At 38.3% G+C, this 16,819-nt stretch overlaps 1 protein-coding gene across 9 annotated transcripts in view; it reads right to left on the bottom strand.

The window, feature by feature from the left end:
- The window catches only part of LOC5579293, a 232,944-nt gene that overhangs the window by 56,020 nt on the left and 160,105 nt on the right, over positions 1-16,819 (bottom strand). For all 9 annotated transcript variants that reach the window (XM_021855882.1, XM_021855873.1, XM_021855880.1 and 6 more), the window contains one exon: positions 2,709-4,591. In XM_021855882.1, coding sequence (XP_021711574.1) covers positions 2,709-4,591 — 1,883 coding nt within the window. The remainder of the gene's footprint in view (positions 1-2,708; positions 4,592-16,819) is intronic.

Below are 16,819 nucleotides of genomic sequence, written 5' to 3'. Positions count from 1 at the left end.
TCCATGAGTCGATGGTCCCTTCAATATCGACTCATGGAGAACTGTAATTTGATGAGTATGAACGCAATAGTAACTGTTGCATAGTATTTATTAAATTATATTTGTCTAAGTTCGTCGAAAATGAATGGTGCTACTATGGGAAAGAGATGGTGAAGTAATCCCTGTCGAAATTCTCATAGGTAAGTAGCCATAGGGTGCTGGACAACTTCCTGGATCAAATTCTGGAGAAATTTCTCCAACACTCCTTGAGAAATCGAAATTTCTGGTCGAATCGAATTTCTAAGAGAAATCTTATACAAATGTCCAGATATGTTTCCTAACATATCCATAAGGAAAAATCACTAGAAAAATTCTTTTTCGTGAGGAATCTGAAGAAATGCTTGAAGAATTTGTGGAATACTCAAGAATATGTGGATTCTCTAGAAAACTCTTGAGTAGACCTGTTCATATTTGAAAAAATCTCAGTAAATTTTCCGGTCAAGCAGTATTCTGAATTCTCATGCTAAGAACAACGTCTGGTCAAATTTTCAGCTCATTTGATAGAGATTCCACTATGCTTCAAGTTGAAAATTGTTTTTATGCTTATTTTAAGGTTTGAAAAATCATAACTCAATAATCATAAATCAAAATCACTTGCTATTACCACCTCTTGCAAGCTAATTTTATTCTATACACGGAGAAAATGAAGTACTCAAAAGTGTGTTCATTCCACTCAATTCCGTGGGTTCGTGCGTTAACCTACTTTTGAGTTGATGGGGTAGAAGTTGTTTTCATTTGCAGCCATGTGAAAAACTACCTACCGGCTAAGTTCTTTTCACTCAACCGGCAGATCAAATAACTCAACTTCCAGTACTACGCCACTTACTCAAATTTGAGGTAACGCACTAAGGTTCGGTTTTTGGGTTGTTTTGCTCTTCGCTCTCTGACAACAATAGAAGGAGCGAATGAAATAGGGAGAGAAAAATAACTCAAAAGTAAGTTAAAAAATACTCAAATATGGGTTTTCCGTTTTCTCCGTGTAGGCTAATATTTTTAAAGCTGAACGATCACTTCGACATCTGGTGGCTAGTAGGAGAACCGTCATAAAAGAGGTTGGGTTGAGAACGCACCGTGTGCAGCATAGGAAGGAGCACACATATTACCCTTTTTCTCGGAATAGTTATGTTGTAGACGATCAGAGAGCATTGAAAAACATGATAAACTTTTTTTCCTTCCAAAATGTACAGATCCGGCCAGTGCTCATGTACGATTTGTGGGATAAAATTGGAAAATTGGTGTTTGGCTACATAGATTATAAACTTCCGGATTCTTTGTTTGTGGCTAAATTTGTTGTGAAATCATGCGTATCGCAAGAATAAAGGGTCAAAATGATTATGCCAATGGAAAATAGTTTAATAATTATTTGATTATGAGCTAATTTTTGGGTCGAAAAATTGAATTTTGGACGTAAACAAACATTTTCAATGACATTTCACTCCTTCTTACCTAGCGACCTCTATGCTGGTGGCGCATTAAATTTGCCTATTAAAGTTTGTTGAAGGCGCCAAAAAGATTTAATTGAGTTTCAACATTGTTTTATCCAGATTTGTTCGCCACAGTACCCAGAAATCACAGTTTTCTCAATATATATGGCATAGAAAACACACATTGACATTATTTCTTCAAGCATTAGTCAACGGGAATCAAACATAATAAATCTATGAATTCATTAACCATCGACGGCTTACATGTTGCTTGGGCCAATAAATTACAAAAAATGCCCTAAGATCGAACACAGCATCGCAACCTGATGAAAGTTAAATCGCGCGTGACACATGTACCGAAGAATGAATGAATTGAACAAGTTAGCATTGCTTTTTCTTTCCAAGTGATGATTGTTTTGATCGCATTTCACTGACCACTTAGAACAATTTGAAAAAAAATCATCATCATTGACTTTTACAATTTATTTTCGTAAGATAAATGGTAACTCTGAACGGGATTCACTTCTAGATGTGCATAGTCATCATGTCTGAAAATTTAAAATCTGAAATTTTCATACAGGTATGCTTTCCAGAGAAAACACTACCCGAAAATACAGATTTTGAAGAACCTTGAGACACAAACCTCAACCAAACTATGTTAAAACTTGCTCCAATCATAAAACCGTGTTCGACAAAAGTTCGTAGAATTGGATTAAGGCGAAGTAGGCCGTCATAGAAATTTGTACGCGTCGTTGATGATTGTTGCTAATTCATCTCACGATTTCGAATCAAAGAAAATCAGTTGGTTTTGCACTGACACTGCTGAAAAAGTATCAGCAAACTTTATGCATGTAAGCATGTACAGTGATACTTTTTCAAGTCAATAAAAACTATCAAGACTGAGTTTTATCACTTTGAAATGCAGGCTGAAAAGTCATCATTGTTGCCAAAACGAATGACGGGCTACTTAGCCATAACTACTGTGTAGAGGTATTTCCAATAAGTTTTGGTGTTCCTTTCGGTAATTATGTTTTTTTAAGCTTGAAAATAGTCCAGAAACACATAATTGATTTGAAGCACATCTAAATTTACGCCAAATTGACTGAAATTTTGACTAGAAGTTCATTTCGACAAGTTAAATTAAAGTATTGGTTGACTGGGGAATTTTCAGATATTTTTAAAAATATGAATAGGTCTACTCTAGAGCCTTGCAAACACAACAACGTAAACTCAAAAGCCCCTTACCTTGATTCTCGCCTTGTAGTCCTCTCCATCGCCACCGGCGCTAGCCCCGCCGTTGCCGACATCGTCCACATCGGAATCCCCCACCTTCTCGGCGCACTTGAGATCGATTTCGACTGCTGTTTCGCTGATCGGTTGCAACGCCGCCGATTCTTCCGCAATCACCATCTGCTGGTCGTCATCGGACATGGTCCCGTCGTCATGGTCCATCTTTTCCCCAGCACCGCTTCCATCTGGTCGCGCGCTTTCCTCGTCGGGATGGTTTGCGGTGTTGTACGGAGCGATCGTCGTGGGAATGATGTCATTCAGCTGTGGCACCGCTGCACCCGCCGGACCATGTTCCGACGGTGTCGTTGGGCTCTTTTCGTCGAAAGAATCGTTGCCATCGAAGGAATCCATTCGACCGCACCCGTCCTTTGTGGAGGAGGACGATTTCCGTCGGTCTTTGGAACACCACTTCCACTCGGGATGAGCCCGGAAGTGAGCCTCTTTGACTTCGCTGGCCAGCTCGTGGTATTTGGTTTTCTCATCTTGCTTCAGGGCGTACCACCATTCGCCGAGGATTTTGCTCACCGTCCGGTTGTCCTGATTGGGGTGTTTTTGATGAACGAGCGCTCGATGTCTCTTGGAGAAGATCATGAACGCATTCATCGGTCGTCTTATTTTGGCGTCCTTTTTGTTCAGTGGACTCTGAGGCTCCTTTGCACTAGGTGGACCTCCTCCGGCATTGTTGGCCGCCTGAAGGGCTGCACTGCAGGATTGTGTGCGTCTCTTGTTGATGGAATCGTTCTCCGCTTTGCTGTTCGCACCGGTAACAGCAGCAGTACTCCCTTGTTGGGGACCACCCGCTAGAGTCTGATTCGCGAACGAACCCGACCCGGCTTCGATGTCCATCCCCCGGAGCAGCTGGTTTCCTCCTCCACCGGAGCTTTGAAAGTTGTCTCTCCCGGCCAGTTGATTGTTAGTGTTGTTACTATTGTTGCTGTAGTTGGTTTTCACGGGCTCTGCTTCAAAAACATCATCATCTCCCTCATTGTCGTCGCACTCGTCATCGGCAGCCGGTTCCGACGGTGGTGGCGTGCATATTCTGACCGTCGGGGACGCAATGATTGTCGTGTTGACCGTCTGAGGAATGCCGGATGACTGCTGCTGCTGGTGCTGAGCTGGAGAGTAGCTCAATTGATGGTGGTGGACGAACGTTTTCGAGGCCGGAGCTTGGATTATCGGAAGTAATGTATGCCATTGAAAGGTGGAACCCGTGCTAATGCCGTTTTTTGGCACGGTCGGTTGTTGTTGTTGCTGTGGGACCGCTGAATGCGGCTGTTGTTGAACGATTGATTGCTGCTGCAGGTGTATCGTTTGCTGAGGGGCCATAATTGGTCCTCGATTCGGCAGATGTTGCTGTTGTTGCAATGCCGGTTGACCCGGATCGACTATTACCTGCTGTTGGCCGTGAAAGGAAGAGTACAGTCCCGGATGCTGAGAGCTATGGGACGATGCTGGCGATATTCGTATCACGCTGGTGGCATGGCCTGTGGGAGGAAGCGATACGATCGGTTGCTGGGGCACTGTCTGCGAAGGTCGCAATAATTCCGGCCTTATCAGTGGCGGCTGCTGCTGAGGACCGAGATTCATCGGCATCCCACTGATACCGAGGCCTTGCGTTCCGCCTCCGCCGCCACCGTACATGTTGGGACTGGGGGTGTTGGTTTTAAATTTGTTATGATGATCGGAGGACGGTGCCGGACTTCCAATGGGCATGAAGACGTTCTGCCGGTTTCCGATGGTCACCGGTGACTGGGTGGTACTGGCCAGTGGCGACGACGCGTGCCCCGTTGGCGATGAGAACGTGCATGGCGTTGCAGACCGCGAGCTGCTCAGTGACACTGGAATTAAAAGAGAAAATATTTCATTTCATTTTTCATTTTCATTTTGCAGCGTTTGGTGGGGCAATGAGAGCGCAAGTCAGTCCAAAGCCGGGGTAAGGGATAGGTAATGGCCGTAATAGTCTATGCGGACCCCTTGAACACCATCGGAAAGGATAAGAAGGGTTGGGGTAGGGTATATGGAATGGAGAAGACTTGACACAGTAATGCGATTAATGCTGCAAAATGTAAATGTGCTGAAAGCAATTTAATTTGAGTTTTGAAGTTTGATTTGACTTATTAAAATTCCAAATAGATCGGCCATTGTACAAGTAAGAAAGAATATGCTGATCGCTTTCTAGAAATTTTATAAACAACAAAATAATAACAATATGAGAGTGATGCTAAGGGCTGCTGATGGCACAATGCGACGCTTTAGGAGATTTTGATACTGAATGAACATTACTATACAGAGCGCAATTTAATCGATGGTGATAACTTTACAAACTTTATCTGTTTTTACACTGATTGACGATGCTGATTTATATAAAAATATTTAAAAAATATTTGATATTAGTTCATTTGTTTGTGTGATCTAGGTGTTAATAATGGAAAAATTTTACATACCCTTGATGAAATACTTCCCTGACCAGAAATATTATATTTTGAGCGCCCTTTTCGAAGCTATTCTATCCAGGTATCCATGTACTGCTTTCAATCCTGAAATTATTCTTATTGTGCATGCTCATGCATTATATTAGTGATGCTCATAATCATGCAACAGATAAGAAGGAGAGAAAAAGAGAATATAGGAACAGTGATTAGTAATGAGTTAATTATGTAGTTTTGTTAGAATTATAAACAATTAAACAGCAGTAATGAATAACTTATAAAATTACTTTGCAGCATAGCTGAGCCTTTCGGAACGTAAGACCGATGTATAAAAATAATTTGTTTCGAAATTGTCCGCGTGGTCTTCTAGTGCCCCTATTAGATCAGAATCAGTCATAGACATACATATCGAATGCTCGCCATGACCCTATGACCAACATTTGTATATGTATAGACTTAGCTGATGTGGCTTTTCTAATAGGTAGTTCTTTCACTCATTGATTGTCTTCAAAACCTTGTCAAGTATAGAAAATTGATTTTATTTCATTTATTACTACATTAAAGCTACATTGTACTTATTAAGTATTAGGTATTATTTTATGTTTTTATCACTATTGATATTATCAAGGCCAGAATTCCCAGTGAGTGAAGAATTTTATAGTACTAGAACACCATAGAAGATCGCTTAACATTACCTAATCATGGAACGGCTTTTTGCTCTATTATTTTAGGTAGATGCTATTGATCTCCCTTTGCTCCTATCCGCAACCCGGTGCACGCGCCCTGTTGGTTTTCGAAAACCTCGTAGAAGATTACAAACCGTCAATGGCATTCCCAATTACTATCCCACATTGCACATTCAAGGGTCTGATTGTGCTCCTAACCCACCCTCAGTCTGTAATCTTCTCGCCAGTTTGAAATTATATTTTCCCGAAGTGAAAGTAATTTTGATGAGTGATAGCGTAGTGCAGCCCAACTGCATAGTACAGTAGTTTAACCAGAATCTTTAGGTCAGAAGATAAAATCTAAATTTTGTAATAAAAAGGTTGCCATTGCTTTGAAATTTACCCAACATCTAATCAAAACTACTAACAACAGCGATCAATTATCAAAATTCATCGCTCCCTGGAAAATATAATCCCAAGCCCAGGGAATTAAAAGAGAAAATATTGAAGAGTTAATCATTGTGGAAGCAGAATGCTATTTAGTTTAGTTTTCTTGGAAGCATTACAACCAAGACGGACAGATTTTCGTTTTAGTATACTACAGCTCAAGCATGGTAGTGAGCAGGTTTACCAGTCGATCCACCGAGTAGGGGGAGATCCCCCAGTACCGGACAGCACCCAATACCGGACAAAGTCGAAACATTGAGAAATCATGGTCCAATCAAGATGGTGTATTAGTAGTAAAGGAAGCTATTATGGAGACTAATGTTTGCGTAGAATAACACATCCTTGAAATATACATGCCTTTTTTAAAAAGTACAAAAGATTGAAAATTTCAAAAAAATTGACGTATTGCCTTGATTTTGAGCCTATTTAGTAATTATTTTGAATATGAAAAAATACTTTCGATCACGCAAGCATATTCGAACATAATCCTAATTTGATAGTATGAATGAATTTCGTACCATAATTGGACTAAATATGGACAAATTACAATTTTTTTTAAGTACCTCCTGTCCCCCAGTTTCGGACAGCCTGATTTGTTATATGATATCTTTGTAATTATTACACGAGTGTCTCAAAATACATTCATTTTTCATGGATTCCGTCGATCATGGTATCAAACATGCAATAAAATTAAGAAAAATGAACATTCAGAACAACATCGTAAAATATGCTATTTTTCATCATATAAGAAAGAGGTTTTTGATGGACATCTTGCAAACTATGAAATACTCAAATTGTTCTTGTAAATGTTGCAAATGCATTGAATTGCCAATTATATACTATTCCTAAAGTAAACACATTCAATGATGTTCAAATTTACAGAATTCGAGACATTTCCAGATTGTGTCCGGTATTGGGTGCCACCTTTCAAGATCGATCAATTTGGTACTAAAATACATCATCAAAATGCAATGTCAAAATTCATACTTATATTTTCAAATTTATTTTTGTACACTATAAAAATGATAATATTTATCATAAATGAGTAACAGGAGCACATCAAACCAATATTTTTCGAATTATGTATTTAGTGGCTTAAGTGTCCGGTACTGGGGGATCTCCCCCTACTTCTAAAGGTATTGGAGGAAGAAGAAATGCCTACCGGCTGGTTGGATGGCCTCAAACGCCCAATCTACAAAAAAGGGAGCAGACTGGAGTGTGCCAATTACAGAGGGATTAGTCTGCTGAATTTGGCGTACAAAATACTATCGCGCATCCTATTCAATAGACTGGGTTCGCTTAAGTCATTCGTCGGCGAATACCAAGTTGGTTTTCATGAGGGCCGCTCTTCAGCGGACCAGATGTTTACCTTGCGAAAGATCTTGGATAAATTTCGGAAGTATAACTTACAGGCTCATCATCTGTTTATTGATTTCGAGGCAGCGTACGATTCAGTGAAAAGAAATTAGCTGTGGCAGATAATGTCTGAACATGGTTTTCCGGCGAAACTATTTAAGCTGATATGTGCTACGTTGGATTTTAAGAAGTCAGGGGTTCAGATTGCAGACAAGGTGTCAACCTCGTTTTTGACATTGGACGGATTGCAGCAGGGAGACGAACTTAAGAATTTGCTGTTCAACATTGCACTCGAGGGTGCTATAAGATGATCTGGCGTGCAGAAAAACGGCACTATCATCACACGGTTGTACATGTTCCTTAGCTTTGTGGACGAAATCTACCTTACTGGAATCGATCGCAACGAGACTCAATCATCAATTCTACCAAAACGAAGTACATGGTTGCATGTAGAGATAAAGGTAGGCCTAGTGGTGCTGGTGCTGAAGTAGTGTTTGACGGGGGTGTGATTGAAGTTGTTCAAGAGTATGTTTATCTTGGAACACTTATGCCATGTAATAATGACGTTTCTCGCTAAGAGACGTGTTCCGACTGAGAATAGGGCATTTTACGGACTATATAACCTGCTTAGGTACCGCAACTTCCAACCCGAAACAAAATTCGCTTTGTATAAAATAAAGATTCTTCCGGGCACGAAGCGTGGACGTTGAAAGAGGCAAAATAGAAAGGCTTCGGTGTTTTCGAGCGTTAAGTGCTCCGGACTATACTACGTGGGCAACAAGAAATTGGTGTGTGACGCAGACGCATGAATCACAAGTTATATCAAGTTAATAATGATGCGAATGTTATCGAGCGTGTGAATTACGATAAATTTCAGTGGCCTGATCACTTTGTGCCAACTTTGGAAGAAAGAATTGCGAAAATATTATTGTCGCACCACCACCAAACCGGATCGCGCCAGTGAGACTTGCGACGCGCTTCAACTCGCCGTATTTTGAAATCAGTTTTTTAGTATGGCGCTGCATTCTTACGATTTTTATAAACACAGCGCACTATTCACATTTTTAGCTGCGACGCTCGGGGCCCGAGAAAATAATAATTTCAAATAAGTGTGGGTCTTGATTTCTACCGGATGCATAATATTCAGCAGGGACCAGAGGCGCGTCCACGTCCTGAACCATGGGTAGGACAAACGTTGATAACAATTGTGTGCACAGTGAAGCAAAGCAAAATTTGAACCCTATGAAATCCTAAGCTGAAAATTGAAAGGTACTACAAGACTAGGTAAGAAAGTTTTTCGTCTTTACAGCAAAGAATCAAGAAAACGAAACCTGATGTGAACCAGGAGATAAGAGTTTGATTCTTCATACCATCAGAGCAGATATTTCTCTAAGAGCTAAGAGCTAAGGAATTTCATCAGAAATTATTTCAGGTGTGTTTAGATATTACTTCGGAAATTTCTAAAAGTTCAATTCAGAAAAAATCGGAATCCATCCAAAAGTTCTTCAATAATTTAAGTCCGAAGTCCAAACTCCTCCAAAATTTTATCCAGTGGTTCATCCATCGATCTCCCTGGGGCGAACTTCAAGATTCCTGGGCAAAACATCTTCTGAAATGCAATCAATAACTTCTTCAGGTTTTCCTACGATTTCAACTAAAAATTTCTCAGAAGATACCTTCAGCAATTGCTCTCACTCTAACATTTCTACAGAAATTCTCCCACTTATTCTATGAGATTTTCTAAAGTAAGTTTTGAAAGTTTTTTTTATGAATTTTTCAGGAATGTCGCCAAAGAAAAGCTAATTTTTTTTTCGGAAGAATCAATTTGTAGGGTATTTCTAAAAAACTCATAAAGTAACCTCTGATAAAACCTGTGTAAGTTTTGAAGTCACCGTCAATGAACAAGGATCACTGAAAGAACTCCTGGACTTTGGAAAAAGTTTTAGAAGATTTCGTAGATAAAATCCGTCAATCTTTTATAGATAAAATCAATCGAATCTTGGGATAGTATTCTGCAGAATTTTCAAAAGGAATTGCACGAAAATCATTGGACAGAAGAACTTAGTGTAGTGTGTCGAGAAACCCGTTAAGGAATTTTGGATTTCTAGGGAGAAACGTGGATGAATTCTTGAAGGACTCCACTTGAGCAGGCGTTGGAATTCTTGCAGGGTTTCTTGACAAAAAAAAACCTTCAAGCTGTTTTTCACTTCAAGATTGTTCCATTTGTTTTTCTAACGGTTAAAGAAGTATCTTGTAACATAAAATCGTGGGTAGGGCAATCCTTTGATTGTCCTACCCAGGAGTTTTTGTACCGCCAGCATAAGAGAAAATGTCAATAAATATATGGGAAGCCGTATTTATACTACAAAAATGTAAAATGCAAGTTTACAATCCATATTATATATGTAAAATATCGAAAGTGAGCTAAAACCATTGTTTCGCTTTGAAAATCTCGTTGGTTATTTAATATAGGCCACTAAAACCAGTTTCAGCCAGAGATTTAACTTCGATTCTCAAATTGTCCGATTACATTAATTTCTCATGAGCGTTTTTCTAATGTTTTGAATCGATTTGGATGAGTAATCATTTAAATAATATAAAACGGTTGTATAATCTACTATGGCTAAAACCGATGCTTCTACCCTATTACAATTATCTGGAGTGCTCAAAGTATCCGAAACCTTCGTATCACCAAAGACTAAATAACACTTACTTTAAACTTATTTCGAATTAATTAGCCCATGCGCCCATTTATGTTCAAGCAATGACCATTTCTATCCCAAATCGTGTATTTGGAATAGGAATAGTCGTTCCAATCCGTGGATTTGTCGAAATTCTTGTAAAAAACTATTCCTCATAAATTTCTAAAATAGTTTCGTGGTAAACTATCATAGGTTTAATTCCTGAACAAGTTTCTGACAAATTTATTGAATATTTTTTGATTATACAGCTCGGACTCGATTATCCGGAGTATCGTTTTTTTTTTCACTCTGGATAATCAAATCCTCCGGATAATCGAATAAGAAAAAATTGGAATCTTCGATAAAAGTACTTAAATATTATCTATTTTCGTTATTTTAAATTTATGAGGCGGTGGCGTAGCCAGAATTTTTTCTAGGAACGATAGGGGTGATTACAAGAAAAAAAACTTTGACCAGCATACACAAAAAACACTTTTTCAAACCCCTTCTTTCTTAAATACGTTCTAAACTGCAAATTGTATATTGCAATACCAAATTTTCTCAGATTTATGCATAAAAATTGAAAAACAAGAACATCAAAAAACAAATTCCGGATAATCGAGTCTAAAATTCCGGATGATCGAGTCTAAAATTCTGGATAATTGAATCCCGGATAATCGTGTCGGATAATCTCCGAATAATCAAGTCCGATCTGTAGTTTCAGAGACATGCAAAAATGATATTTTGGATCACCCTAATATGCAATTTATCGCATAAGGAAAACCGCTAACCGAAAAAAAGTAACTATTTAGCAGCTCTTGAGCAAAAACGTGCTGCGTATGACAAAAATATTCATATGCCATCAAAAATGTATATTGCGCTAAAAAATGGCACTGACCCATATTCTACCGACCCTATGTATTATGTTCAAAATATACAATCGTGTACATAAGAAGCAATTAGAGTTAAAGATTTCAACTGTTAAATATTAAATATTCAATCTTAAGGCCCAAGTAAAAATGGTGCAAAAGTCAAAAATGAAAAAGCAGTTTTCTCTTTTAAAATAAACAAATCGAAGAAAATAGAAACACACAGCTCTTTTATTTGCCAAATAAAAAGTCTGTGTGTTTTTATTTTCATCAATTTGTTGTTTTAAAAGGAGAAAACTGCTTTTTCAGTTCTGACTTTTGTGCCATTTTTTCTTGCACCTTAATTGAATGTTTCCATTTATATACCTATGCAAGTGGATCTCCTGGTTCAACGATTTCATAACAACACGTGTGCCGTAATAGCAATTGTTGAGATATCTATTGATTAGCCAAATTTGAAATGCGCAGTAGGCGTCGTTGTCGTCTTTCGCCCAGAAGCGGTTGTGAAAGGCCCGATATCGATAAATAGAAGCTACTCGTAAACAACCACTCATTGCCTTTTCATGTTTTCGTACTTACTCAAACACTTTACATACAGCTCGGCTCCGGTCTGCAAATCACACAAACTCATATTGAGGTAACTCATTTTGCACCACTGTCGAGTGGAGAAACCGATTTATTCAACTTTTGGGTTTCTTCCAAAGTCTAATAGAGCAATTTTGCTATCGATTGGCAGAAATCATATGAAAATTCAGGATAATTCACATAAAAGAAGATTAATTTCACACGCGAATAAAAAATGTTAACCTTGGAATCAAAAAAACAATGTGCGCACTTATTTTGACACCGAGTTACAATCGAAATCTCGACAAGGTACCAGCCTCAACGAACTTTCGTTTGTGAATAACGGTACCTAGGGTTTCGTGCACTCTTTTTTAATGAAAAGGATGAATGCCACCGACGGACGATTAGCGGAATTTTACGACAGATACCGAACAATCCAGTCGGCGCCGACATGAGCGGAGAGCGGAGCGGACGACGATCGGATGATGCGCGCACTGTTGCCGTATTTCGACCGACTCATTTTGACAAGTAGAATTGGGCGATCTTGAAAAATAAGATCGATTAAATTGGTTGCGTTCTGAACAGTGGTGAGCTATACACACTGAAAACATATTAAATATTTCTCGCATAACTTATGATCTCGCCCTAAAAGCCATTGGTAACCATGTGTGTAGCTCATTGTTTCTGAGCATGTGAATGGATTTATATGTTGTTTAACAACTTTATGGTGAAGAAAGAATCATTATCTTCCTGCCAGTGATGTTGGTTTGGATGCTTATTCATTCACTTGCTCAGAAACAATGAGCATGGTTACCATGGTTACCAATGGCTTTTAGGGCGTTATCTCAGGTCCATTAGCAGTCGTCTTCCGGCAAAAGTTTTTGTAATAAGTACAATAGTAAAGGATGGGCTTCATTTACAACGAGGCTTGCCTATCGGACCCAATATTTTACACCAAAATGCTGATTTTCGATATTTTTGGTATTTTTATTGGTTGTTCATATTTATCAAAGATCTTATATGCGCAACATCATTTTTTTTGCGGATATTTAGTTACTCAATAACTATAAGCTACACGCACGGTTACCATTGGCTTTTAGAGCAAGATCATAAATTAAGCGAGAGTTCTTCTAAATTGCGTACTGCGATCAGAAAAATATGATTTTCTGGACCATTTCTCGCATAACTTGTGATCTCGCCCTAAAAGCCATTGGTAACCGAGTGTGTAGTTCTCGCATAATTTGTGATCTCGCCCTAAAAGCCATTGGTAACCGAGTGTGTAGCTTGTTGTTACCGAGCAAACGAATGGATTTACACGTTATTCAACAATGCTACGATGAAGAGAAGATACTGATACAGTGCTGATAGTTTTCATCCTGATCCATTCATATGCACACTCGGTTACCAATGGCTTTTAGGGTGAGATCACAGGTTATGCAACATTTCTGGGAAGAAATTTTCCACGCATCAAGATAGGTAATTCCTTTTCTTGTCAGTAGCAGCAAACCAGCCTTTACAATCGAAAGAGAGCAAGAGAGGAGCGAATCTCTCATTGTTATATAGGTGCTTTAGTGAAGTTTAGCGGGAATTCCTTGAAAGCTTTCAAATATTGAATATTCTTAAAAAACTTACCAGAGGTATTGCAACATTCTTTGGTGGATATTTTTATTTGTTGGAATCGGAAAAAAAGTATTTTAGAAATTTATTTTCGACTTTCTGTAAGAAGTTTTGAATGTGTTCTAGTAGATATTTTTTCAAGTAATCCCTTTGGTAACTTCTGAATGAATTGGAGGAGGATATCTTGAGGATACTATGAATATATTCCCAAAGTATCCATAGAGGAAGTAATTTGTTGATCTTTTGAAGAGGGTGCAAAGAATTTGTTTCTACACATTTTGGACAACTTTGGTAATAAAATCACAATTTAAATTACCGAGTTGTTTTCCAGAAGTAATTTCAGACGAAAATCTTGGGAAAAGAGAAAAAAATTGGAATCCATATAAGCCTTTCTTAAGGATTTCTGAAGACTGGAATTTTTCCAAATGTTCCTAAATTTACTGACAAAATTTGCTGGAGAAATCCTTGAAGGTATAACTACTTCTCCTTCCTCTTGGCATTAACGTCCTCACTGGGACAGAGCCTGCTTCTCAGCTTAGTGTTTCTATGAGCACTTCCACAGTTATTAACTGAGACCTTTCTTTGCCAAAGTTGCCATTTTTGCATTCGTATATCGTATGGCAGATACGATTATACTCTCTGCACAGGGAAGTCATTACGAAAAGATCCTGGACCGACCGGGAATCGAATCCAGACACCTTCAGCATGGCTTTGCTTTGTAGCCGCGGAGTAATCGGCTAAGGAAGGCCCCTATAAAGTATAACTAGTCTGGCATAATTTCTGGAAAAGCATGAGGAGCAATGTTTGGAAAAATGGTGAAATTCTGAATCAAATTTTATTTATCTGATGTTACCTTTCAACTCTAAAGGGGCAATGGGGGCAATATGAACATACGGGGCAATATAAGCCACCCCGGATTTGACCTCAAAAACAGTGTTTTAACTACTAGTGTCATTATGATCTGCTTGATGATGCTTCAAATAGCCACCACAATGAAACCCGTAAAAATATTCGTTTCAATAATCGAAATATTCACAAAAATGTACAAATTTGTCCTTTGTCATGAAGGGTTATAATTTTGGCAGTTTTCAATTAAGGCTTCGAAACAATTACATTTATTATTGTGGTAAATTTTACCAATCCATTGAGACTTCTGATAATACTTAACAATTCGTGCGCTAAAATGGATATGTTCGGTAACAAAATTATTGGAAAACAGAATATGATTTAAAAAGTGAAGGGGCGGGGCATAATGAGCCACCTAGATTTAAGCTAAAGAAACGAAGTTTTGAGCATAAAGATGTATTGCCTAAATATACTAAACTATGTTTTTACTACATATTTATCTCGATGCACCATTACAAGTGGAACACTTTGCTAGAAAATAGGTTGAACCAAGTGTCGCAATTTAACACTAGAATAACTTGGTCTGTTTAGTATGTGTTAGATTTATATCATAATATGCCACTAAAATTAATAATTTCAAGCAAAGCTAATAAAATTTCCTTTTCCATATTTTACTGTTTATCATTAGTTCTTCTGTACATTGTTTTAAATAAAAATCTTACGATTGAATTAGATGGCTCATACTGCCCCGTTGGGTGGCTCATGATGCCCCATATGGTTGGTGAACACGCAGAAAAACATGGTTTTCAAAAACGTTACTAAAACAATTTCTAAGTTGATATTACTATTAGTAATCGACATAACATGAAAGAAAACATCTTATAGTACATGTCACTTGCACTTAAGGTGAAACAGTTTGGAATCAACTTCTAAGATTGCACTAAAATTTCAAAGGCACAAATCTTGCGAAGAAAGCATCCCACAACAGTGCACTTTTTATTTTGGCTTTGTTCACTAGCAGAAAGCTTAAAATAAGAAGATCGGGATCGTTTGCCAACTATTTCTCCAGTTTTGTGCCTTTGAAAACGTGAGTAGGGGAAGAAGTCGGCCATTGTGCCAGCCATCTTTGGATTCCGAGATGTTTCACCTTAAACGATAGTTTTTGATGTTTTTCTATGCATTTCATGACGTTTTCCTTAGGTGGCCCATATTGCCCCGATCACCCCTAAGAAATACAGGTCGGACTGGATTATCCGGAGACTCGATTATTCGGGGACTGTTCCTGGGAAAAATTTCTGGCTACGCCACCGCGTCATATAAATAAGATAACGAAAAGAGATAATATTTAAGTTCTTCTGTCAAAGATTTTATTTTTTTCTTAGTGATTCGATTATCCGGAGGATTTGATTATCCGGAGTGAAAAAAAAAATCGATACTCCGGATAATCGAGTCCGACCTGTACCTAAGAAATTCCTATGCAAAATTCATGAGATAATCCGCGCCGTAATTGTTATAGAAATTCAGGAATAAATACTGTATTGAGAAAATCCTTTCCCAGAGAAATGCTTGGGGGAGTTCTGAGTAGAATTACAGGACGAGATTAAAAAAATAGGATGATTTACGTAGGAGTTCTTTGAAATCTTTCAATTCCCGTTGAGATGTTTGAATAAATTTCTCTTATATCTACAGAATTTTCTTTATAAACTATTTGGAGAATTTAAGAGCCTTTCGTGAAAACTTTCGGGAAATTAATATTAGTGCACTCCAACCTCTTTTTAAGGCCGTTCTTTTTCGACGGTTCTTCTTACGATCACTTTTTTTACGACTGAAATTCAGATCAACGACCCTTTTGATAGGTGACCAATATCTTATCAGGACGTCAATTTAAACGGTCATGATGTTCCGCAAAGTTGTTCAGTAGATAAAAGGCTTCAGGCGATGGTAATTGAGATTCGGAATTTTGCCACCAGGTGGCGCTAGTAAGCATGATATTTTTTGTTTTGCAGATATCTCGGAATCATGTCAACTTAGAAAGATGGCATTTTTGTCAAAGTTGTTCAGTAGCTCAAGGGCTATCTTTATTTGAGTCAAAAGATTTGAAATTTCGGTGTTAGTCGAAATTCTGTTTTTCTGATGACTCATGATCCTGACTACTTCAAAATATGGCGCTATCATTACAAAAGCCAATTTGGCCATCAGGCAGCACAAGTGAGCATGAATCTTTTGTTTCGAAAATATATCAGGATCCTGACCACTTAGAAAGATGGCGTCATCGGCAAAAATTTTCAGTATTCAAGGTCTATCATATTTCAAGATTTTTCCATCAGATGGCGCTAGTGAGCATTAAACTTATGTTTTATAATTATTTTTGGATCTTGACTTTTTAAAAACATGATCGAGCTATGCAGTCCAGTTATAAAGGAGTCAAGCTATAAAGCAGTCCAGTTATACAGCAGTCCAGTTATACAGCAGTCCAGTTATAAAGCAGTCCAGTTGTAAAGCTGTCCAGTTATAAAGCAGTCCAGTTATAAAGCAGTCCAGTTAAAAGGCGACCAGTTTAGGAGCGGAAGCTGTAGCTATACTTATAAAATT

Source organism: Aedes aegypti, chromosome 3, assembly GCF_002204515.2.
Source record: "Aedes aegypti strain LVP_AGWG chromosome 3, AaegL5.0 Primary Assembly, whole genome shotgun sequence".
NCBI lineage: Eukaryota > Metazoa > Arthropoda > Insecta > Diptera > Culicidae > Aedes > Aedes aegypti.
This window is presented reverse-complemented; position numbering and strand designations above follow the sequence as displayed.